Below are 24,836 nucleotides of genomic sequence, written 5' to 3'. Positions count from 1 at the left end.
GAAAAGAGACACGAAGAGATGAGGACAAAGACAGAAGTCCAATGTGAAGAGCGAACCTTCTCAAAAAGGTAAATATCATTTTTTATTTCATATTATCTTAATAATACACATGAATAATTTGTTTACTATTACTCCCTGAAGACTATTGTTCCCCCAATGTCTGCCTGTGTTTTGAATAGTTGGGATGAGATGAATGGGGAGGGCATGATGAAATCTTAACTCTCTAACAGTACAGTGCAAAAATGTTCTTTAAATACAGAGTGATAACAAGAAGAAATGTTTGGTTTTTATGGTTGATATTTCACCATGGCTTTGCTTTAATAATAATAATAATGTTAAATGTTGGGAAATCAAAAACCCTGAAATAAATAAACATCTGGGTTACACTCAAGAGGACACAAGTGAAGTTTTGGTTGTCTAATAATGAAGCTTTGAAATCTAAACTCTGAAATTACAGTGCAGTCACCTCTGGGTTGTTTGTGGTACAGCAGCTGATTATTCTGCCCCCTGCTCTCTCCAAACATTAGAGCCTTGTCCTGCAGTTTGCTCAGTGGTCAACATGCTGAGCTACAACACAAATAAAAGAGTGCAATTGATATAATGGCTGCAATACAACGCCCATCTGTGTAGCGAAGGATTCAGACAGGCTGCTACATTATTCACTGACCATGTTTTTAGGACACATGTGGTTTGCTTTTCATCGCTCAGTCGGTGGGGATTCATAGTGTTCTTATCATGCGTTAAAGACTTGATATTTGAGGAAAAGCCCAATTGATTTAACTTATTTTATTGATCTCTATAATTGGATGAACATTGAAAAAAAAGACACACCATCTTCTTAGGTATGGTCGAGTGCTGCATTACAACATTGTTACTTTAAACATTATCTTATCTCACAAATGTGAATATGCCACAACACCTTTCCAAAAATAACAGTGTAAGCAAACAGGTCTCCATTAAAATCAATTTATGGTTCAAATAATATAAAATAAATGACAAACTCATATAAGGATGTGTTGGATTTCAATACCATGCAATGATATTCATTAGGCTTTGTACTGTGTGATATGTATTGGTGCAAATGCATGCATAGTATTACTGTTGGGTGAAAACCTGTTCAGTTTTCTAAATAGGATAACATGTAAAGACAGTTACTGTATCAATCAATTAGCATGGTTTAATTCTGTAGAAAACATAGCAGCTGTTTCAGAGTTATTACTTTACACTAACTTCTAAAAATGGGGAAATCTGCTCACGATTTTACTTCTATGACGTTCATCTCTTTTCCCAAAATGTCTACAGTCAAAAGGCAATTTAGAAGACATATATTAAATCTATATTGGCATTTTCTAGATGTTCACCTTGTGCTGGCTGACACTTCAGTTCTGTTATAAAAAGATAGATGCCAGTACATAAATATCTCCAGAAACCAGCTGGCAGGCAAACAGTGGTGTTGCCCTAAATGTCCCTCTGTCATCAGACGACAATAACGGAGACAAAGTTCAGGAGTAATAATAGTGGATAATGGACTGTAGGCTTTCTGCACCACCACTGTTCAAAACATATAAAAAGAAAGACACTGTAATACTTTTGGCTCATCTCTGAATGTAGCACTAAAAAAAAAATGTGGGAGCATTTTTGGGGTTTGTTGAGACAAGTCTGTGTGCAGGTGGAGAGGGTTGGCACAGAGTTTCATTCACAGCAGGACCAGGTCTCGTGGTGCTGAACGTCTCATGCGTTAGAGTCTTCATCTGTTACACTGGGGTTGGGTGAATTTGAAATCTCTTTGAAGAATTCGTCATCTTTCAGCATACTCTGGAAAAAGACACAGTACAGTCGTGTATTGTAATATAACAAATTGCGATAATGGTACAATGTGCTCTGGTCAGCCTTCAGATTCTCACCGTCAGGTTTTGAATCCCCTCGGAGAAAGCTCCGATCTGTCTCACAGTTCCCTCAGAGTCCTCCATCTGTGGAAAGAGGCAACTCTCAGACTCAATAAACTGAGGCTCATAACAGATTATAGAAAACAGACACTTTGGCTACATATGAAAGATCACTGCCCAAGCAACACCAATAAAAATGCACATGCAACAAAGAAATATGATCAAAACTCTCAGTGTCTCACAAAATGTAAAACCTTTTTAATATAAATGCCTATGTGACATTTCAGATGTACATTGCATGCATTTCAGAACAACTGCTCATGGTTTATGAAAAAATTCACTTTGTGCCTTCAAGCACAAGATCACCTGTTCTAGCCTGTCGAGGTCATCCTCGTAGATTTGGAGCTCGTAGCCTTTCTGGAAGCTTCTTTCCTTTGGCATCTCCACATCCATCGGACACACGTACTCCTCGTTCTCATCGTGCCTTTTCTTCCTCAGACTCCCAAAGCTACCAAACGACATTTTCTTTGGCTGACATGAACACAGAGACAGAAGAAATTTATAAAGCTACATTTAGACACACAAAGAGCAGAGTACATGCCTCTTGAAAATATTTATTTCAGTAATGTAAATCAACCCTTACCGATCTATTGATAAAAGCAAGTGGTGGACACACATTGCAGAAATATTAAAGGTTATAGCTACAGCTTTTTCATTAAATTTTCAAAAATAATGCATCCACAGAATGTCTAGAGGGGTGCAGAATAAAAGTATTAATTTTACTGAATTTTTAAAAATAGTATATAAATAATTGTTTAATAAATTTTGGCGGGTCCGAAATATATAAATATTTACATCTGGTTACATTGGCAACGTCGGCACTCGGCATGGAATGATCTCTGTGGCAACAGCATTAGAACTTTAGCTACTGCTGTAACTGTGGCAACCAGTAAAACGGAAGGTTGGAGCGAGAGCAGTGTGAGTTCTACACCTACTGGCCAGAAGGAATTAAACTTGTAGCTATCACCTTTAACTTGTTCACTGATGCTACACTTATTTTATTTCTGAAGGGGAACTATGCAAGTCCGGTCACTTTTCCGCTGTTTTGCTAACTCTCCTCCCGGCCATGTGCATTTGTTTTCAATGAAGCCGACTAGAAAGCAATCCATGGAGCGGTGGATGTTATATATCATATACAAAGTTACCATTTGGGTAGTCTTATCTGTCATAACAAGAGATTACAATGCTACAAGACACTATGTGGAAGGCAGAGAGCCTCCATTCAAGTTACAAGTCATTTATTCAACCATCACAGTTACTTCAAAGCCATTTTATTAAGGTAAAAATGTAGCATAGTTGAGCTAAAAATCTTGCATAGTTCCTCTTTAATAGTCCTTTCTTTTTTGTGGCTGTGATTAAATCAAAGATTAAATCAATGTTTTACTTATATTTTTCTGTTATCTTTTACTCGTGTACAGTTCAGGCACTGGCTGTGCTTTACCTTGACCTTGGTGGTGGCAGTAAGTAGAGTGTAGTCTGGATTTTCAAGACACTCCTGTTTGAGCTGCTGGGCCTCTGAGCCAATGAGCAGGTTGAAATGTGTGGCAAGGTGGCGACGCAACAGAGTCTTGTTTGGGGGGATGTTCAGCAGCAACGCCATCGTCTCCACGTTGAACCGTGGCTCCAGCACCTGAGGAGAGGAGGCGATGTTTAGGAGTAGATAACACTTAGTGAGAATTTGTTTTTGCCTCAAGGATCAACAGCCAACTCTCTCACCATCAGGCCTCCGTGCACACCGCTGCCTCTCAGGTTGGGAGCGTACTCAGCAAGGTCCACCGACCGCAGCCACTCCATCACTCTGTGGTTGGTCCACTGGGAAATCTCTGCTGGAGTGATGTTGTTCTATAGACACACGGTGCAAAAGAGGGATGAGTATGTCACAACTTTGAAAACTAAGGGTGTGTGTACCTTCCGCTGTGCAATATAAAACTTCAAACAGCAGAACAGGTTGGTCAAACCTCATCAGACGGCCTGCGACGCAAGCAGTTGGGCTCATAGCCGTTGAGTCGCAGCACTTGTATCGCTCTCTTGATACTGAGGTGATGCAGGACACTTCCCACCTTCATAGAAAGCAGGTCATCCTGGGGGATAAAGAAAAGACACCAATGGGTCCTGCTGAAGCTGTGACTACGTTTATTATGAAATAACAAAAGCCAATTTGAGTGCAGTGAACAATCAAGATTCCCTGGCACGGAAACCTCTGCAGATCATAGTTTGAACAGAGTTGAGACCGGGCCGTCTCCACTGGAGCTCGGGCTCTCTGTGCACTAATCCTAATGTGAGATGGCACTGGACTCGTCAGACCTACTTATCCGCAGGGTCTGTGGAAGGAGCGCATGTCTCTTGCCAACACTCACCACTGTCATGTAGTGCAGCATGCGACCATCCACTCTGCCTTCATCAAACTGGGTCTTATACTGAGGCAGACCGATGTCATCCAGCCATCCTGAGAGAAGGAGGAATAAGCAAACTGTTGTGGGAAAAAGAAAAAAGGAAACCCAACCAGCAGAAAAAAAATGTTTCACTGGCAGCTAGTACTCACTTGTCACCCAGTTGTAGTCCAGCTTTCCCTTATTATCCTCCTCCTCTGAGCCGAGGGCCTGCAGAGCCAGCTGCAGCTTCTTTCTGTGCAGCGGGTGTTTGATGCCCAGCTCCTTAACATCCACAAGATGACAAGTGAGGACTAAACACCCCCGGGTACTAAACAGTACAGTTCAACAACAAGAAGACTGTGCCTGACTGCCAGCTTTAGAGAGTTTATTAAATTCTCCTGCTTCATCTCACCCTCTCCAGGTCCTGTTGTGAGGCCTGTAGCAGCGTCTGTCCAGAGGAGATCCATACACGAGCCATGTTCACATAAAGACCCAGACCCTGCTCCTGTAGCCAGTCACACACCTGATCCTTCGACCAGCGTGCAAAGGGAGCATCAACTTCACTAAAGAATAAAACAGAAGAGAATAGAAATTAAAAACAATATCAAAAACTATGTAGACAGTAGATAACACCCTTAAAACAGTATAAAGAGGTTAAGAAACAGACACAAGTTTAAATTGTGAGATATTATACACCCATCTTTGATATCCCGACAAAGACTGCTTTGTAAAGATCCCCGCATTATCTCTACATTTCAATGTACACCACAGTGAAAACAAGAAAACCACATCCTGAGTCACATTATTCAGGCTGAAAGCACAGACTTACTTGCTGACTCGCTGGAGATCACGCGACCAGCCCAGTCTGGGTCCTGCTGTGGCTCGCACTCCGCCCCTCTTGAACTCACCCTCTGATACGTTGTCATCCAGGTTAAACGTGGTAGACTGGCTTCTTTTCAACCTTAAAAAAATATGATGTTTAAGTCTTAACATTTAAAGATTCTTGCACATTTTTAATACTTTTGGCCGACCATGAATAAGATTTCTATCCATATCCATCCTTCCAAGATTCCTCATTACATTTTCTACTCACTTCCCAAAGAGTTTCTTTATTCCCTTGGATTTTTTCTTGCCCTCTGGGGTCGTAGGGAGCGTGTGTGTACTGTCACTGTTTGTCGACCTCTGCGGCAGCCCGGCCAGATCCAAATGGTCAGTACCTTGTCGCTCTGTTTCAGCTGAACAAACAAACATCCAGAAAATTGTCAGCATCGTGAGCGTCAGTGTGGAGACATACACAGAGCGGGGGAGACAGAGCTGCTGCATGGGGAAGAAAAGACCCAAGACAGACACATGACCACTCCTAGACCTGGACAGGCTGAGTGGTCATGGTTATGGGCTATGAAAGCAGTACCCTCTCGAGTAAACATGCATCAGACAGGGCTGACGTCTGGCTGAGACTGGAACAAAATGGTTTTATTGAATTAGACAAAGAGGAAATTCATTAGTTGTTTAATTTTTTTTTTTTAGTGGGTGAGGGGGCATTCAAGATCCAAATAAACAATCTTATCTGGTAATCTGGATCTTAGCAGAGATTTATGTTTGGTGAAAGTTTTGGCAGAAACAAGAGTGTGTAAACAAATACATGCAGGCACACAGGCAAATCAACATACACAAGAGACTGGCTGTATGTTGGACTGACAACATTTGTGCAACAATGACTGTGAAAGGGTGTGGTGGTTAAAGGACTGCAGCTACTGAAACGTGACGACAAGAAGATGTCAGCTGACGAATGGCGGGGGTTTGGAAAAGGCAAAGATCTACAGTCACACAGGATATACTCAGCAGTTTGCTTTCTTTGGAGAGCTACTGTAACCCTGCCATGACCTGGGGTCTATACTGTACCTAGCATAGGCGCACTCGCACTCCGGCTGCGGTCTTCGTGTGTTACAAAGCACACGCAACGCACGACACGGTCCAACAGAAAAAAGAACAAGACAAGAGGGCAGAAATTATGATTGAAATACAACAGGATTGTGGAGGTGGAAAAAACACAGACATACACATGTACGGTACAAACACAGACACAAAAAAAACCCAACAACAATAACAACACAAAAAACATATACACAGGACAAAGGGCATACGACAGCACAGGAACCGATTTCCATAATTAAACGGGGACCACAGCTAGTGTGGGATGAAAATTATGGTCCATATGGTTCTGTATACTCTAAGGGTGTGGCCTGGGAAAATACATGTTCCTTGGTGGAAGAAAAATGTCTGTAGTACAGAGCCAGTTTGTTGCACAGTTTCCTTAATGGCACACACAATGACAGCGAATACAGACTGCATGACCTTGTGTGGCTGCCAAGCGATGTGGTATGCTCTTACCAAGGTTGGGAGTGCTGCCTGTCTTCTTGCCTCCACGGATCTTGAAGAAACCCTTTCCAAAAGATGAACGAGCCTTTCTCGAGCCGAAGCTGTCGTCCTCTGTGGTGGCAGGTGGCAAAGTGGCCGAGGGATTCAAAGGTGGCTTTTCACTCATCTTACTGATTTCTTCGCTTGTGTTCTGAAAGAACAAAAAACATTACTGACGAACATATTTATTTATTTTTGGCAAAGCTCACAACAGATAAAGACAGAACTTTTTTCTCTTACCTTTTCAGTATTACTCCTGTCGCTCCTGTTCAGGTGGTCCTGGCTTCCAGCCTTTGTGACATCTTGGCTGCTGAAATAACAAATCATAACAATACTCACTTTGCTCCTGACAACGAGGCGGAGACACTAAGCTCGTCTCACATGGTCATGAGAAGCAGCAGTGTGGGGCCACATGATATTAAATGCTGCTACACTCATTGCTTTCATGCTTAATGTAAAGAGGGCTACAGTGACACTCACACTCTTTTACTGTAGCAAATTAGTGTTGACAACGTGTACAGCAGCACTTAACATGAGGTGATGACTGTGAACATTATCATCACATACATAATACAGATATACACAAAACATACACAAGGAAAGTATGTATTCAAAATAATACTGTAAAATGTTAAAGATATGTTTCTTCTATTAGGTCAAAACATTTTACTAGAACAAAACATATTTGGTTTCGCTCATTTCAAAACCTACATACTTTCTTGAACTTTTTTATTTTTTTTAATGCTTATTAACCAATGGAAATAATTAGTGGCACATCATATACGTACAGTATATATAATACATTTGAGTTTAAATGTTCAGCGTCTGCTTTAATGAAACTTATATAAGCTGAAATCAGGTTTGAAACAAAACTATGTTTGAGGGAAACTGTCTTTACGGTATCTTACTTTTCTCCATCCGTCGGTGTTGACTCAGACACTCGCTCTGGGTCTGAAGGGCTCGGTGAAGCCGAAGGGTCTTCACCAAGTCCATTGAGACTTTCCAGCTAAACACGGAGGAGAGCAAAAAAAAAGAGGAAAAATTAGAATGATTAAAAGTTAGAAGTATGCACCGTCTTAAAACATTAACTTAATATTCTCCTGAGGCCGAGAATAAACCAGTTTAAATCGGTACTGTGCTTAGTGAACTGACAGGAGATGTTATTTAATTAATTGGATGTCGAGCCCTTCAACACTCATTTCTAAAGTGTGAAATTAAAGGGAGCCATTAGTGTTTTACTGACCATTTTCAAGTTTAATGAGATCTGAAGCGCTTTAAGGTCAAAAAGGTAAAGAGCTACAGCCAATTAGACATAGGCAATAAATTAGAAAATTAAGCTCGACTATAAATTCATTTATAAATTAAATGAATGCTCTATCTTGTTAGAATTTGCTTTTCCAATATAGTTCCCCCACATCATATGTTGTACAAACCTCATCTGGGCTCCTCCTTTTCAGTTGCTGCTCTGTAACTTCGTGCTTTTCTAGTTCTACAGAGAAAGGGTTGATTGAATTGAATACAGGGGAGACATCACCCAGACTCTCAGCGAACTCGTTATCTCTCGTTTTCTCTGGAGTGGAGAAAGAGCAAGATGAAACAGAAAATAATGAATAATTTCACATGTAAAACAAATCACCTCTTTTATTTTGAATTTATCAATTCAGATGGTCTAAAAATGAAGGGATACTCTGCAGAATGCTACAGAACATAGTAGTATAATAGCAGCAAGCAGCCAGCTCAGAAAAATACAAATACATTCATAGGAAAACAATCAAGCAATGTAAGAGTGTACTTTAACAAACTAACAAGCCCCAAACATTTTAAAAGCAGTCCTTATGGTCAACCTGACAGATATGACATGAACTAAAGATGATGAAATTAAGCTTGTTTCCTGTAGCGAATCATCCTTATTTATCTCTGCAAGGTCAACGTCAGATTATATTGACACATAAAAAACTGAAAAATTGGAAATCATTATGAAAAAATCGATGATATGCATTAAAAATGACCGAGTGCAGTGAAGTATACCAACTGCGTGATTTATGTAAAACCATCCAAAATTAAACATCCTGCTTTCAAGGCTGACTTACATTAGTACATCTTTATCTAGTATCATATACATATATCTACTCTGACAGAGGAAATGTTTTACCTTTTTTTCCTTGTACCGACATCACCATGTCTTGAACTTTCTTATACCGTAGCAGCGACTGCTTCAGTTCCTCAATTTTACGATCCTTCAAAGAAAAAGATGATCAAAACACAACGCAAAAAGGGAATCTTTTGCATTACAAAGTGAATCACAGCTTGTCTACTGTACCTTCTCTTCATTGGCTGCCATCAATGATTCAACTGCCTTTTTCATTCTCTGCACTTCCACATCTAGCAAGGAAAGAAAATAATTATAGAGACAGAACTGTGGTGCTGAGGAAGGGGAGACTGAGGAGGGTAAACGGTAGGGATGGATAATAAGCCTGAACACACAGGGTGAAACTGGAAGATACGTCTGACCATACTGGCTGCCATTTTACCTGCACAATATTACTGACTACCTTTAAAGGAATCATTGAAATGTATTCACCATATCATTGTGTGAGCAGGTATTTCCCATATTTCACTTTCACGGAACATTTTCACTTTTCAGAGCACATTTCCTGCCACAAGGTTTTGTAAACAGTCAACATTAACAACCTGAATGTGCTTCTGTTAGTCTATAAATAAACTTGCACACACTGGCCAATTATTTAAACTTCTTTGAGGATGTATATGAATATATATAAAGCTGACAAAATAATTAAGTCTCTTATAGTGGCCAGCTCTTTTACTGCAGAGTGCAGACCCACTACATGTGTAGAGTGATGGTGAGGGATTGTGTGCACTGAGTGAAAGGAAATTGTTCTACTTGAGTGAAAGATGACGATGGGACAAAGACACAGATATACAAACGATACTGTCACACAGCACTGGACATGACAACGACATTACAGGTTAGCAGGGCACACACACTGCCTGTTGGTGTGAGCAGTTAAAGGTACAGAGGAATCTGGGGTATAGGAGGTGATTATTGTTGGGAGGACATGAGGCACGAGGATGAGTGAGCAGCCTGAATAGTTATGACAAACAAAACAGTTCATTCCTCATTCCTGTTGAAAACACAAAAGCCGACATTCCTTGTTGCTGTTCCAGGACGGACACAAAATCACACTGATAAGGGCTTTGGGATGACCTTAAATTTGTTCAGTTCAAAAAAAAAAAAAAAAAAAAGAAAGAAAAAGTTTAAGAGTTTAACAGAGGTGTGGTGCTCTGTGGCATTAGCACTTCAATGGGTTATAATGGACAAGCAGAGTTCAGATGGCTCATGCTCGTTCATGCAAACGGGGTTGAGATGGGTGCAGTAATAAAGTGCAACGATGAACACAAACATAAGAAAACCCCTTACGTTTTTCTTTCAGCCTCTTTCTAAGAGTTTCATCTGGATGAGAGACTAAACAGGACAAAGAGTTATGAAACAAAAACTGGTTGCTTTTACAGATTCTGATTTCTTGAAGGTCTGAGCCTAGTGCTCACACAGACATTTCCACTCAGTCGAACAACATTGAGTTGAACATGTGAGGTTAAACCGTCATGCATGCTCATCTTCAGTGAGGCCTGTGATCGCACCGGCTTCCCCACCTCTCTCTGAGGGATCTGCACTGCTCGAGGCGATGGCTTTGAAGCCTGTCTCATCCTGTAGTCTCCTCATCTCTCCGTCTCTGCCCTCCAGCTGCCTCCTCAGTATGGCCAGTTCCTCCTGTCCAACAGAGGACAACAGTTAAGATAATTCCTCTACACAGACGCCACCCTCCTCCACACTACAAACACAACCACAGCACAAGGGTTCACAGATGCTGACGTGGCATTTAGAAAAAACACAGGCCACACCTGCTCTGAAGGGCAACTTGTGTGAGGTGGGAGGGAAAGCACTGATGTCTGGGAGATAGTAATGACAAGTACAGGAGACACTTAAGTAACCAGTGCAGGAATCAAGCATGGAGACAGAAAAATCAAATTTTAAAGAAACTTTAACGAAGTGGAAGAAAATCTAAGGGATGAGAGTAAAGAGGGATAAAACAAACAAACAAACAAAAACACACTCAGACAGAAAAGCAGCTGCCTTGCCAACTCTCATAAAATTAAAGCATACCTGTGGTTTGTAAAAATGTGAATGCTTGATAGAACTGATGGCTTGTAAAAGCAACTAAGGAAGTGCGTTTTCTGAATGCACTTTACTGTATGACTGAGACAAGTAAATTAAATTCATTATTTGTTTGCAAAATATGTCATTATTTTGCCTTAAGGGTAAAAATAAAACTTAAACTGCTGTCAGACCGATTTGATTATTTTTTTCTCCTCAAAAATAAAAACAGAGCAGGAGCCAAAGGGAGAGGTCAAAAACCATAATCATACGGCAAGCACAACAGTCATCCTGAGAAAAGCCAACCTTCAGAGCCTGGAGTTTGTGCTCCTTCCTCTGTTTCTCATACTGCATCTGGCCCATTTTGATTTTCAGGCTAGAAAGCTTGGCCATTAGCGACTTGCAGTACAGAGACAAACCAAGGAAGAAAGAGAGAATAGGGATGCAAGAAATGAAAGATAAAAGATGTCAAGTAGGTGGAATACCCAAGATTCAAACCAAATATTTACATTATAAAGCATCTAAAATAGACCCTGTTGATCAACAAAGTCAAAAGTTAAATTTACACTTTGTAGCAACTGCAAAACTGCAGTTTATCCTTAGGTTTTAACCTGGATACAATATGCAACATCTTACAAGCTCATATAAGTTACCTTACAGATCAAATAGGGTCATAAAAATCATAAATAACTCAATTCATTAAAATTCTTTAAAAACAGCCACCAACCTTTTTGGACCACAATCAAATGAAATTAATAAATCATGAAGCAGGCAAAGAGTTGATGTGATGATGAGACGAATAATAATAACAATACGCATAAGCTCCTGGAGAAGAGCCATAACAATCCACACAGGACAAGTTGATTGTATGACAGGTTTCCTTCAGATCACAAAATAAGTGTAAAGTGTAGATTTTAGACGGTAAGAGAGAAAGACATGCTGTATTTGGTGAAGTGGTTCAGTAGAGAATTGGCCCATTTTAGTTTTGTTGTTTTTAACCATGTTGGCCACAAGGGGTTCCCTACCAGAGAGTCAATTTGGCTGAGGACAACAACTTCTGGAGATGAATAAACAATAAGAAAAGAATGACATGGTAGTTCTGACTGATTTCAACTCACCTTTGTGGATTTCAGTTTCTTTTCGTACAGTAGTTTTTCACTCTCCAGGTCCGTCAGTCTGTACCGCAGTTCGTTGATTTCAAGAATCAAATCCTTAAAGAACGGAAAGTGCATATCAGACAAATGTCATACAATAGCAAACAACCCTAAAATACTGGTAATACTTTAAACTCATACTGAATCCTTTTAATCAGATCTGCATATAGCTCTAAGACCAAGTGATAAATAGGATGAATGTGATTGAGGCATTGGTGCAGAACCCTTGTTTCTTTTCCAATGGCTGTTAGTTTTCTAGGATGTGTCGTATTATTCAAGCTCTGCTTTTAAAACTTTCCATTCCTTAGAGAGCAGATGCTTCAGAGCAGCAGCAGTGATACAATTTGAGGAAGCTGCTTGCAGATTAGAAGTGATTTATGTGCTTCGAGGTGGAACAGGGACAGCAACTTTTTGTTCCAGGGGAGTGGAAGTGACGCCCACGCTGCTACAGCACTAACATGACGTGTTAAAGCTTTTGACCAGGGGGCAATAAACCCAAACAGAGTCAAAAAGGTAAAACACTCTGCACACCACAGTCTTTCATCTCAAATAACCACAAACACAGCAGCTATATCTCTCCTCGCTAGTCCTGTGAACTCTCTAGTTTTCTTACTCACCACCACACAGCTGCTTTGAGACACAGGTGTCAGACAACATGAATGAGTGTTTGTTTGGTGTGTGTGTGAGCCAGTGTATACATGCAAGTGTGTGTGGGTGTGTGTGTGTGTATTTAGGCAACAGAGAAAGAAGACTTGCAGAAACAAAGAAGATCCCTGTCCTGGGATTAGCTCACATACATCACTGTCCCTAAATCGGTCATCAAAGTCCACTCTCTCCTTCTCTAGGCTGTTGAGCTTCAGCTTTAGGTTGGACACTTCAGACATCAGCTCAAGCTTTTGGTTCTCCAGTGCAGTTCTGCACAGAAGCTCCTGCAATCATAAATTAGGAGAGTGTTACAAAAAAACAACAACCTTGTGGTCAGCATAGAGAGCACACATGGTATGAATATTGTTTTTGTAATATCTAAAACAGTAATATTGCCAGGCATTGTGAGTAGTCTTGGGTTGTCTGTCTTAATATACTATGGTGATGACTCGGTGCTTAGCGCTCAATCTCTCACAGGTGACTGCAAACACTTCACACTGTGACAAACATAATAAAGTGACCTCAGGTCTTGTGTGCAAACAATTTGTCCTGAGCTAAATTGCAAATGAGACGGTCACACATGTGCACACACCTGTTGCAGCATCTCCTCAGTGGCGTTGAGTTTCTCCCTGTGATCCTCCAAACACATATCCAGGTCCCGAATTTTCTCTCCCTGAGCTTCCACCTGGTCTGTCAGCACACTCACCTGTGTGGAAACAAAACAAAGCCATTATTCCTTTTTGAAAACAGATTTGTCTATGTTCTATGAATTATTATTGCTGAATGGATACCTGAAGCACCAGAGACTCTTTATCACTCTCTAGTCGGTTAAGTCTTTCCTGGTAGTGGTCACCACCAGCCAGAGAAACGTGTCCGTTTGACTACATGGACAGAGGAAAATATGGATCAAACAAAGACTCAGACAAGGTGATTGACTTTAGGTCTTTAAAAGATCAAATGTGCATTAATTACAATAAAAATCTAATAAATGGTATGGCTAAAATGATTCACTCTGCTTTTACAAACCTTGAAGGTTTCAGTGTCTAGTGTAATAATCACAGATTAAATGCCTTAACCACTTGCTTTGCTTCACCCTGCACAAACAAAACCCTACATGGCTGAGAAGAAGGTTCACATTCAGACTGCTGTACTCAGAGTGAGTTACAGCATTACACAAAAACTCTGGCATTTATCTGGCCGACAGCCCATAATTCTCCCATCACTCTGGTTTCCCAGATATCAGCATGTATCTTGCAGCACACTGGCTGTGACATTGACAACACTAGTATTTAGTCTTGCATTCCCAGGGAACTCAGCACAAAAGGGACAGTCATGTTTTCACTTAGAAAACAAGATGGTTGTCTACTTGGACACAGGACTGTGGCCCACACTTGTCTGCATTCAGAGAGTTTTATTGCAACACAGAGAGTGATCAGCAGCAGCAAACCAGATGTGCTAAGTCTTTTTTGGAGCATATCCTGTCCAATCTTCACAAACAACAAAACATCTTCCATGACTACACAGCTTAAACTGAAAATCAAATCTCAAACACCTCAAAGCTTCAGCAAGATGACTGTTACCATTCAGAACAGAATCACTTTTGTGCAGGTAAAAAGCAGCACAAGTTCTATATTTACACATTTTATGGTGAGATAAACCAGTGATGTTGCTTTACCAGTAAAACTGGTAACTGGAAACTCTGCCCTCAGGCACCAGTATTCTAGTTAGGATATAGTTCACACTAAATGACCACCTCACGGTTGTGTGCCTCCCTGTTTATATAGAAACATAAAGAAGTTTTTCACCACAATTAAAGAAATTCCCCCAAATCTAATCAGTTAATCCTTGGGTTTTGTGAATGTTTGTGCCAAAGAAGTTCTGTCAAGGCAATGCTGTGATATTGTGCCCAGGAGAATAAGAAGGACAGACAGATAATAACCTGACAAGAATATGCCTCTGGCTCTCACTGTTGCTATTGCAGGTTTATAAAAAAGATCTTTGTCACATGTAAAATGTTTATTTTCATAAACCTTCATGTCTGTGCCAGTTTAATTTAATAGCCCCATTATTTTTTACATATCTTATGTCTGTTATACAGTATTTACGCATTTTTCCAACATGCAAGTCTCTCACCAGGTGACCATGGAGCCACTCGACCAGACTGTCAGCTGTGGAGTCAGGGATCTGGCAGCGTAGACTCTCCCTCTCCTCTGTGTCCATCAACTCAAGGACGCCCCTAAGATCTTCCAAAAGGTGAAGTGCCCGCAGGTTGCCCATGAACGGGGAGGTGGGAGACTGGCAATCAAACATCCCATTGGAGTAGTCCAGAGCCTTTGAACCTGAGGTGAAAAAGCACAACAACAAAATACAGAACAATATCAGGAGAAGCTAAAAATGGACACAGATCCACCATCTCATACTAAGGTATAATATTGGTGGTTTTAAATTAGAGCTGTTACAGTTTTACAGTGTAATGATACAAATTTCAAACTGTACCATTGGTGAACATGACTTGGAGCCACTCAGCCTAAATGAGGACAGAATAAATGCTAAGCCCTCTCTGACAAACACAGAGCTTCAGAAATCACGTGATGACCATCTAAAATGTCAGCTGTGCAACAAACCGTAACAAGACACCGTGTGACTCTTTTCAATGTTGACTCAAACCTGGAGCAGTTTTATTATATAACGCTCCACTTTAATGCTACATACAGTCCATTCACAAAGTAGTCATATTTTGTTATGTTGCAACTTTGTGCTCAAATTACATAACTTTTTCCCCTTTTCTATCAACATAAAATGTGAAAAAACGAAGTCACAACATAATAATATGATTTATGTAATAAAATATGATACAACAATAACATCTTATGTTGATTTTTAATGGCATTCAAGGATTTTACCTGCTATAATGCCATCCATCTGTTCCAGGGCTGCTGCCAACATGTCGCTGGCATCGGACATCATCTTCATTCACTTATGAATCTGCAAGGAGACAAATAAACCTGGTGAAAAAAACTCCTGTATTTAAGTAATTCTGAAAACTGACCACTACACCGGCGAGTACTATATCTGAAAAGCACCAGGATGCAGATGTTGCACTGATATGATGCACTGAAATACACAATGGTTAAAAAATTAGGTGAAGCAGTGCATTTAAATCTCTGGACTTGAAATGTGCTAATGACACAAAAAGAAAACAAGGGATCTGAAATAAACCATGAAGGAATTTAAGATTAAAACATTGTGTGTTTATTGTGGCAACAGGCCCAGCACTAACACCCACGGTAACAATAACAGTTTGGTCTACAACGTAACAAATAACTATGGCAGCAGCTCTGTGTGCTTGAGTGAATGTGAACAGTGGAGGAAGAGGACAAATCCAGCAAACCAGCTACAGTTGTGTTCAGCTTTCTAGGCAGTGCAGTAACGCTGGCGTTAAGCATGTCATTACAGAAGGTTCCCACCCAGGAATTAGGCTATAACTGTAGTACGCTCTCAGCAACTCTCTGGGCCTAAAAAAGGACAGTGCCTGGTAAAAAAGCACATTTGTGAGATGGGTTTGAGTGTAAAACGGATGTGCAGGGCTATATGACGTTATGCGATAACCAGGGTAGGAGGCATTTCAAAAAAATCTAACTACCTCTGTTGTTGTTCTACCAATTCTTGAGGTACAGATCTTTCATAATTTTGTTTCAAAGTAAGAAAAAATGAATAGTGCATTTCAGAATATCAATTAGGCTATTTACCTAAAATATTGGCACAATGAATGTCCTGCCAACGGGACAGTGGACACACTGTTGGACCCCGAGTGAAGATACATTTTAGTGTGTCGGTCCTGGACATCAGCCCAAACAGCACAGCGGTCCCTTTCTCTCTGGGTGTTTAATCAAAAGGCTTCACCGTATATTCATGCATGCACAAACATGCATGCACCGACACTCATTTGCACAATTTCCCTCTGTCTCTCTCTCTCTCTCTCTCTCTCTCTCTCTCTCTCACACACACACACACACACACCTTTTCCTTTCATCAGCTACCACATCCTGGGAGTGTCCAACAGTGGGACGTAGGACCATTTACAAACTTTATGGAAACCACCCACAGACCCAACTCTGTTATTTCAGCATTCCTGTGGACACATTTTCCATTATGTATAAAATAAACACATGCTGAAATGTAAGGATCATCACACCCAGTAGCCATCAGTCAGCTCTAGAGTAAAATGCTTGGTGCTCTCCAACAATAAAAAGTTCAGAAAGTGGCTAAAAACTCGTCTACTGCCAACAGTGACTGCTTGTCCCACTTCTTAAACAAACGGGACAAAGAGACTTATAGCATATCATGACATTTAAAAAGCCCTGCAGTATGCACAATATAACACTATTTCCAAGAGGCAGTAATGTGAATTGGTGTGTTTTCTGATTGAATAAAAACATCTCATGCCCACTGAAACACCGGCAATCTTGCAATACCAGCTTGTTTTTAGAGATTGTAATCATACGAATTAGGAAATGTCAGAAAATTGTTTAAAAAAATATCCATCACTATCTCCTGACAGCCAATATCCAATTACATAATTTGCACAATGCAAAAACAACAACAACAACAAAATACTGATCAAAAGCAGACAATAATCTAGATCAATGGTCTTATCTCTAAGAGTTGGTGATCTTGTTGTGGTTTGTGATCCAAAATCCAAACGTTCAGTTTACCATATGACAAAGAAAGCATCCAATTCTCATATTTGGAGGCTCAAACAGGTAATTCATTTTAGCTTGTGCAATTACTGACACAGTTAACTGATTAATCCAAATAACCGGAGGTTCATTTTCAGCTTTTTTCCCCATCTTAATGCAGATTACACATAAAACAATGAGTAGAAAATCTCATTATTTGAAAGATTAAAATCGAGAATACAAAACTACAAAACTGAAGAAATAGTTTCACAAATATCTGGTTATTGGATTTGCAGTTGATTGTTTTTTTTCCATTACTTAAATGACTGATTAGTCAAGTAATAGTTTCAGCTTAGATGTAATGTTGGAGGAGACTTTGCCTGGATGGTTCGACTTTTCCAACAGACAGAATAGGCTTTCATTACTGTGACATCTCAGAGACTTTACCCATATTGCGGTGGATCAGGAGGAGGATTCAGGAAATCAGAGCTGGGACCAACTACAGCCAACGCACTTCACTCCCACAGACACAAAAGTACAAATCCGGTCTTAAACAGCAGACTGCACAGAAAGAGTTTGGGCATGACTCAAACTGGAATGAAGGCCTGCAGGGCATCCCCCTCAAAACCCTGAGTCAGCTTTTCTCTTGCAGCAGAAAAGCAAATATGGGTAAGTTTAACACATGGCTCTCAGCAAACAAACTTCAAAAAACACCAGGCCAAGACCAGACATGCTGCGTGGAAACCTGCTGCCCATGTGTTGGTCACTGCTAAACAAGTGTGAAGACTTTGTGTGACCACTTCCCTTCCATGATTTCATCAGAAAGCCCAGCACAAAGAAAACCTAATTACAGACCTTTAAGTACTGAGATGCCTCCATGGTATGTGAGTCAAATGTAAACAATCAAGAGCCGTCTAAGAAGCAGACAAGGTGACTTCACCTACTCTGTCTTTAATACACAAAGACTTCAGACCGGCGCGTGTTTTAGGTCACCAACTAGTCTTATTGTCTCAACTAGGACTAAGCTATTTTGGTGAATTAAAAGAGAATTAATGAGGACGAGATCTGAACCTGTATCGGCCTTGATGTATGTTTTCTATCTGTGCAAATTTACTATCAAAGGAGACATCTCAAAAAAATCCCAACAGGCAACCATCCCTCTCAAAAAACAAAGTCCCACTGTCTGCCCTTCTATAAGCACCACTTACAACCAACCATAAGACAAACAGAGATGGCCATTGTTCATGGTATCAGGGTATTTTGACTGAAAGGCATGAGAAGACAAAAGACAGACAGAAGACTGCAAGGCACAGCTACAGTACGCATGGCATTTGCAACAGCACCTGCCTGCCTCCGTCTTCTTTTTAGACCCAGAGAGCCTCAAAACAAAACTGAAGAAAAAAAAAAGACATTCAAAAAGCAGTCTTGCCCTTTGGTGAAAACAGCCATATAATTCATGGAGACATGCACGGAATAATGAGCACAAGGGGGGGAGAGTGGATCACTATAATGGCTTTTCAGATCCATCAGCTCTGGTCCCCTCAGGCGGACAGACCCATCATAACCCATCCACAACACTCAACAGAAAGCTCAAAGTAAAAGAAAAAAATCTTCTAAGTCCTCAGTTGAATGGCCGACAAACTATAGTGTTGCACAATCGAGAAATAGAAAACAAAATAAAAGCACCAGAGCCACTTGTCTCTGAAAGGAGAAAGTGTTTACAACAGCAGCCACGCAACTGGCTGCAACAGCCCGAGTTGAGATGAGTTGCACTGGTGGTTAAAAGTCCTGGGGAGAGAGGAATTTACAAGCCAGTGATAAATCATACAACAGCACTTTGCTTCAGTCTTTCTTTTTTGTAATCGAGGTTACAAAGTTAAATCTGTGGACATGATGGGATAGATCCTAGTCTCACCACATAATGGTGATTTTCATGTTTTGATTCATGCAGGCCTTGACCTAGTCTGTACCTCCACACAATGTTTTCAAGAGAAGAAACTTCATTTTGGCTTGTTTTACCTCACACACTGACTGCTCTATTCAGCACTGACAACCTCAGAGGATGCTTCAGGGTAACAAGGTTAAGCTTTTCTTCAAGCATCGTCTTCTGTAAGGCACTAGTAATCACAGTCCAAAGATTGCCATAAACAAAATTCTTATAATAATTATATTATGAGAAAATCGTCTGCTGCGATTTAATCTCGTCATGGGGGCTGATGTTATTGTTTCCAGGTGTGAGTGTGCATGAAATGAAGCAGTGCGATCCGACCGCTGTGTGTCCAGTGATTCACTGGGAGCTGGAGAGACAGTTGAGGCATTCATCATCAGCTGCCTGCGAGGCGCTAGCTGCTCTGGAATAACCTGCAGCTATTTCCAACCTGGGTGAGCAGGCAGAATACACCATCACTAATTTTATGCCACCAAACAACGGGTCCTATATGAAAACAAGATGTGGGTGTAGAGCCGACGGATACTTTTCTCTATCTTTAGACATGCTGGAACTAAAAACAAAAAAAGATACACTCAAGGCATTTGTGCGATGTGTGATAGTATAAACAAACTAAAAAAAGACTGAAATTGAGTTTTTGGAATGAAGCACCTCCATGTGATGCAATCTTAAAATGTTGGTTATAATTTATGTTGGACTGCAGTTCACATTCTTTTCATATTACTCACAAATGCACCTTAACTTGACTTAAAAGTTGGCAATCTTTGGACCATGTGTGCAGGACTGAGTGTTGCATTTCTTTTTGCATATATGTCAGAGAGTGTAATTCAAAGAGGTTGAAGGTTACACAGTTGCTGCTTCTCTTGTCTACAACTCTTCCCAACACTACTCCATTATAAATACTGATAACAATTGTAGTTATGGGCACGCTTTTACTTTTCCCCCCCAGTCAGTCAAAACAAAAATTCATTGCATTTTAGTCTACAGTAAGGACAGGAAGAAGCTATAATGAGAAGCCCTGAGGAATTCACTACAACCTGATGAAATCCTTCCCACTGCACATGCAGGCTGGAGTAAATCAAGACATATCTATTCAGCTGATAGATGTATAGTGAGTAGTGCAGGGTCATTGTCTCCAGAGCATCTAGTTAGTGTGTTTGCAGACATTTCTATTCTGTTGTTTTGTAAAGCATCTGAAAAGGGAGAGCAAACACTTTTAGCAGGTCGTCTGGAGGGCAATACAACAGCTGCTCAAATTCCACAGCGTTGGAAAAAGAAAAGAAAACAGACACAAACTCTAAACAACTTCCTTTAGTTTACAGCCTGGGCCAAGTCAAACCCCCCACCTTAACTTACTAACACTAACACCAACAAATACAGTAACCAAAGTGAATCTCCTCGGTCAGCAGCACCGAGGCAACATCAAACCAGATGAAGAGTAGCCTAGTCTGTGTAAAAAAAAAGAGAGAGAGAGACATGGCCTCGGGTAATGGGATTGATTCACCTCAGTGTGTGTGTGGCAGAGACTGGAGCTGCGGTAAAGTCATAAACTATCGTTAGACCTACCTTACTTTCTCACGTCAGGAACATTTTTGTCTAACTAAATGCTGCCCCGTCGTTGTGAGATAAAGCTGTTAAGTGTGGCGTAATAATTCTCCGTGTGCATTTCCACCCCCGAAAAGAAAAAAGTGCAGGAAAAAAAGTGAAATCTAGGCTACCAACCGGTAACTTTTGGTGAAGCCTGAAAACGCCGTGGGTGTATCCCATGCGGTACATGGATAAAAAGTAGGAACCGTTTGTACATTATGAGCATCATGGAAATACTTTTTTTTTCTTTTTAAGTTGCCGTTGACTACAGAGGGGAGAACTTGCACATTGATTTGCACGAGCCGCAGCAGACGTTACAAAACGTTAGCAACCGTAGTTAAGTTAGTGGAAGTGATAAATCACAGTCAAAACGTTAACAAACTCACTTACCGAGACTCTGTTGGAAGAGATTAAAAATATTCCCGTTTTTTTTTTTTTTCTTTTCTTGGATGACTTTCTTTGAATAATCCCACAACAAGGCTCGGTTTCCAAACTTCTCCGTGCCCACCAGAACTTGTTACCCCGCGTCCGTCCACATCGCTACGCCATGATGTCGGAGTGACAGGGCTGCTGGAAAAACTCAGCGCGTCACAGCTGGAAAATCCCGCCCTGCTGCCGCCTGGATCGGCCTGGTGCGTTCACTGTAGCACGGTAAAAACATGGAACTGAGCCCTCCTTGTTGGGAAAAACAAAACAAAAAAACATTCACTTTTGATGTCAACAGTGAACAGGACACGAGTATTACTTGATGGTTTATTAACGTGAAATCTGACCAGGAATGAACACAGTAAAGCTCCATGCAGCCTTCTGGTGCAATGGCCCGCCCGCTTCTGCGTTTAAGTCAGTAGCCTACTGCATGCAACTTTCCATGTTTTTTCCCCAAAAGTGAAAGCACCATATTCCTCAAAGTCTGGGAGGTGCCTGCGTGTCGGTTTTTTTTTAGACAAACAAAGGCGACATCAAGTGGTGGAAGTGCTCGTAGCGGGGGAAATATTCCTTATTCTCCAATAGTATTATTCTTGCAAAATGTAAAAACCAATAACACAACAATGTAAAAGTGTAGGCTATAAAAAAAAGAAGTCCTTGGTTTTAAGTTTTATTCAAGTAAAAGTATACAGCAAGAAGTTCTTCCATTTAAACATTTAAAAATAACACATGTTCACATGGCTCTTTTCAGATTGTTAAATCATTCTATTTTTAGTTAATATCCAAGTGTGGCTGATTATGGTTCTTTATGAATTCTTTAATAAGTTATTTTAAAAACATCAAAGCATTTAGGCTACTCATACTTTAAATCTGAGTTCTTGCAAAAAACAAAAACAAAAAAAACCTTAGTTAGCATTCTCTCCATTGCTTGTCTGTATTACCATAAGCATCTACTACTGAAGACCAGAACTGACCAGTGTTATGAATTATTCTGTGAGGGAAATGCATTCAGATAGGCTACAGAGAAAACAAGAAATAACAAGAACAAACAAAGCATCAAAACTGCAGCAGAAAAAAATATTCAGGACAAAACAAGCCAGAAATTAATGTTTTTTTGTTTGTTTGTTTTTTAATTTTGAACAAAATCTAAATGAATAAATACACATGTCCTGCTCTACTGTGTCTATACCTTGCAATTTGGCTACTTAACAGACAATGATATGACTTGTCACAATGGAAACTGTTACTAAAATGATTTCTGGAAAATTTCAGCCCAGACATCAACTGGTCCGTTCCTCTGCACCCGCTGAACAGAATACCCCACTTCAGGTCAACCATGGGTCCCCAAAGCCGTGTCCCTCCTCAGGGGCCTCTCCACCTTCACGGTGCTGGGGTCACATTCCAGCATCTCTCTGATCCAATCATCATCCAGCGCTCCCTCTATGAACTCCTCCAGACTGATGATGGCTACAGACATAACAAGGACAGGCAGTTATTAGAGACAAAGAGCCGAGGACACACTCTATTAATATCATGCTTGTTCCTTCCTGAATCAATGCCATGTCGATGTGTGTTCTTATTGGTGAGATTGAGTTTAATGTGTTTTAATGTCGGTTGACGATTGTGTTATTGAAAATAGGCAAATCTATAAAAGATACTTTAGGAAGAATGATTCATTGCTTCACAAATAAGTTTTCATGTAAATGAAATCTATAACAAAAACATCCCCTATTATATCACCCAGTTATTGGGAACAGACCCAAGCATGACCTCCTCACCACACCCCCAACATGTGTCTTCTTTACCTATCAATAGATTCAGTGGTCAAACCCTTGTACAGTGAAGCATTATACAATAACATATACATTACAGCTCAATATCTTTTGCACATCACACTGTGGATGTGGTTGGATGCATCCTCAGCTTTAGGTATGTGCTTGCTTCATCAGTTAAACTCTCTGACTTGTCCTTACTTGCATAAGAAATGTTATTGTTATACCACCACTGGCTGAGTGTGACATCCACTGTTTCATGCTGAAATAACATGTTATAATTTCAAACAGAAAGGGAAAAATGATCTCTTCACCATTATTGTCTTTATCTAATCTCAAAAATATCCTGTTGGTACATTCTTCAGCTGTGAGTGGGTTGGGTTCGGTCAAAGCAGCAGCTACACTCATCTTATAAACAGCCTGTGAACAAAGGGAGACACATGCCAGTTAAAACAAAAAGAATCAGTGACATCATCTCATGAGTGACTTGAAATTGTCTTGCATACACACCTGCATGATCTCCAGCATTTCCTCCTTTGTGATGGCTCCATCTCTGTCTTTGTCATAGAGTTTGAATGACCAGTGCAGTTTCTCCACAGCGGATCCTTCAATGAGCATGCTGATGGCCATGACATACTCCCTGAAGTCCACCACCCCATCCTGAAGAAAGACACCCTTGTAAACTGCTTTGCTTTGTTTATTCTATTTAGAAAAAATGGCCATCAGATACAGTGTGTATAGTGGGATTCAGTGCTTTTCTCACCCCGTTAGTGTCCAGAGTGCGAAATATCTGCTCTGCATACTCAGCAGACTCACTGCCCACTGTTCCATTGCAGAAATGCCTTTGAAACTCATGGAGAGTGATCAGTCCACTTGGACATTCATTAATAAACTTTCTATGGAGAAAAGAGAGAATTATCTAAACTGTAGCTAACAGACATACTATATTAAAAGACAGATCTGTGGCAGGAGAAACGTGACCTTTAAGTTGAGAATTAGGGGAGAATTAAGGTCAACCACTTCACAACACAGAGATTACCTGCATTTGAAAGCTTGCACCTAAGATAATTAGGCCAAATGATTTTGAACCACTTTACTACAGCATGGCAAAAAGAAGCTATACTATATCAGCAGTGTCATGGAGATAAAGATGCATAAAGACACTTTTCCTCATTTATACTACAGCTGCCACAACAAAATTGAATGTGGTTAAGAGGTAAAATTGAAAAAAAGAAAAGAAGGACTTTTTGTCAGATTTGTCTGGAAAATAAGGTATCCTATTTAAATAAAATACACATTTCCACTCTATTACCCCTAGCAGGCTTTTTTTTTTTTTTTTTTACTTCAGTATAAACAGCATATAAAATTACTTAATTAAGCTTCTCAGTAAAAATTTCAAAAGCTGAATGAAAATCTTACCTGAACCACTGATACAGCTCTGTAACATAAGACTCTTCTCTCCTACAAGGCATGGTAGCAGCTTGGCCCATTGTGGAAAGAGGGAGAGACGGCTCTGCATCCACCTCCATCTTTATATACTCAACAAATCCCAGCTTATGCCAGGCTTTCTTAGTTGCATCAACCACTTCTTTATCACATTTGACAAATTACTCAAAGCTCCTCTGAGGGAGGGGCAATATGGAGGGTTGTAAGGGTGCAGCAGAAGGCAAATGTAATTACTCAAAAAGAAAAAGGAGGCTGCTGCTCAGTCTGCC

At 40.4% G+C, this 24,836-nt stretch overlaps 2 protein-coding genes across 8 annotated transcripts; both read right to left on the bottom strand.

Annotated features, from left to right (window-relative positions):
* Positions 1 to 771: 771 nt before the first annotated feature.
* On the bottom strand, positions 772 to 21,483 carry ppfibp1b (PPFIA binding protein 1b). Of its 7 annotated transcripts, none has more exons than XM_083973971.1 (28): positions 21,314 to 21,483; positions 15,613 to 15,694; positions 14,843 to 15,048; positions 13,501 to 13,590; positions 13,302 to 13,415; positions 12,862 to 12,993; positions 12,029 to 12,121; positions 11,217 to 11,309; positions 10,409 to 10,526; positions 10,176 to 10,220; positions 9,057 to 9,118; positions 8,889 to 8,973; positions 8,170 to 8,306; positions 7,645 to 7,742; positions 6,977 to 7,046; positions 6,710 to 6,887; positions 6,221 to 6,253; positions 5,412 to 5,553; positions 5,148 to 5,279; positions 4,731 to 4,881; positions 4,489 to 4,600; positions 4,304 to 4,392; positions 3,905 to 4,027; positions 3,663 to 3,788; positions 3,388 to 3,576; positions 2,253 to 2,417; positions 1,905 to 1,970; positions 772 to 1,815 (listed from the first exon to the last, which is right to left on the bottom strand). In XM_083973971.1, the coding sequence occupies exons 2-28, from the start codon at positions 15,680 to 15,682 to the stop codon at positions 1,732 to 1,734; spliced, it is 3,003 nt and encodes a 1,000-aa protein (XP_083830097.1). In that variant the 5' UTR covers positions 15,683 to 15,694; positions 21,314 to 21,483; the 3' UTR covers positions 772 to 1,731. The 7 variants fall into 7 exon arrangements, with proteins under 7 accessions (XP_083830097.1, XP_083830098.1, XP_083830099.1 ...); XM_083973972.1 differs by having other exon boundaries at positions 6,977 to 7,043; XM_083973973.1 differs by lacking the exon at positions 6,221 to 6,253.
* A 1,196-nt stretch (positions 21,484 to 22,679) lies between these two features.
* LOC310987807 (guanylyl cyclase inhibitory protein) lies at positions 22,680 to 24,611 on the bottom strand (the record flags this gene model as incomplete). Its single annotated transcript, XM_083974237.1, has 5 exons — positions 22,680 to 22,816; positions 23,436 to 23,541; positions 23,632 to 23,781; positions 23,885 to 24,017; positions 24,541 to 24,611. The coding sequence occupies 5 exons, from the start codon at positions 24,609 to 24,611 to the stop codon at positions 22,680 to 22,682; spliced, it is 597 nt and encodes a 198-aa protein (XP_083830363.1).
* Between the last annotated feature and the right edge of the window lie 225 nt (positions 24,612 to 24,836).

This window comes from Trachurus trachurus, assembly GCF_905171665.1.
Source record: "Trachurus trachurus genome assembly, chromosome: 6".
NCBI lineage: Eukaryota > Metazoa > Chordata > Actinopteri > Carangiformes > Carangidae > Trachurus > Trachurus trachurus.
Note: the sequence above shows the minus strand (reverse complement) of the source record. Positions and strands in the feature narration are given on the sequence as shown.

Bases quoted from the DNA above. Each gene is read 5' to 3' on its own strand.
- ppfibp1b (XM_083973971.1), bottom strand. From the start codon at position 15,682: ATGAAGATGATGTCCGATGCCAGCGACATGTTGGCAGCAGCCCTGGAA. The intron at 4,601-4,730 runs GTGAGATGAAGC...GTGGATGTTAAG, and splicing joins CACAACAGGACCTGGAGAGG to GAGCTGGGCATCAAACACCC. The intron at 1,971-2,252 runs GTGATCTTGTGC...CTCTTTCCACAG, and splicing joins ACCTCGACAGGCTAGAACAG to ATGGAGGACTCTGAGGGAAC.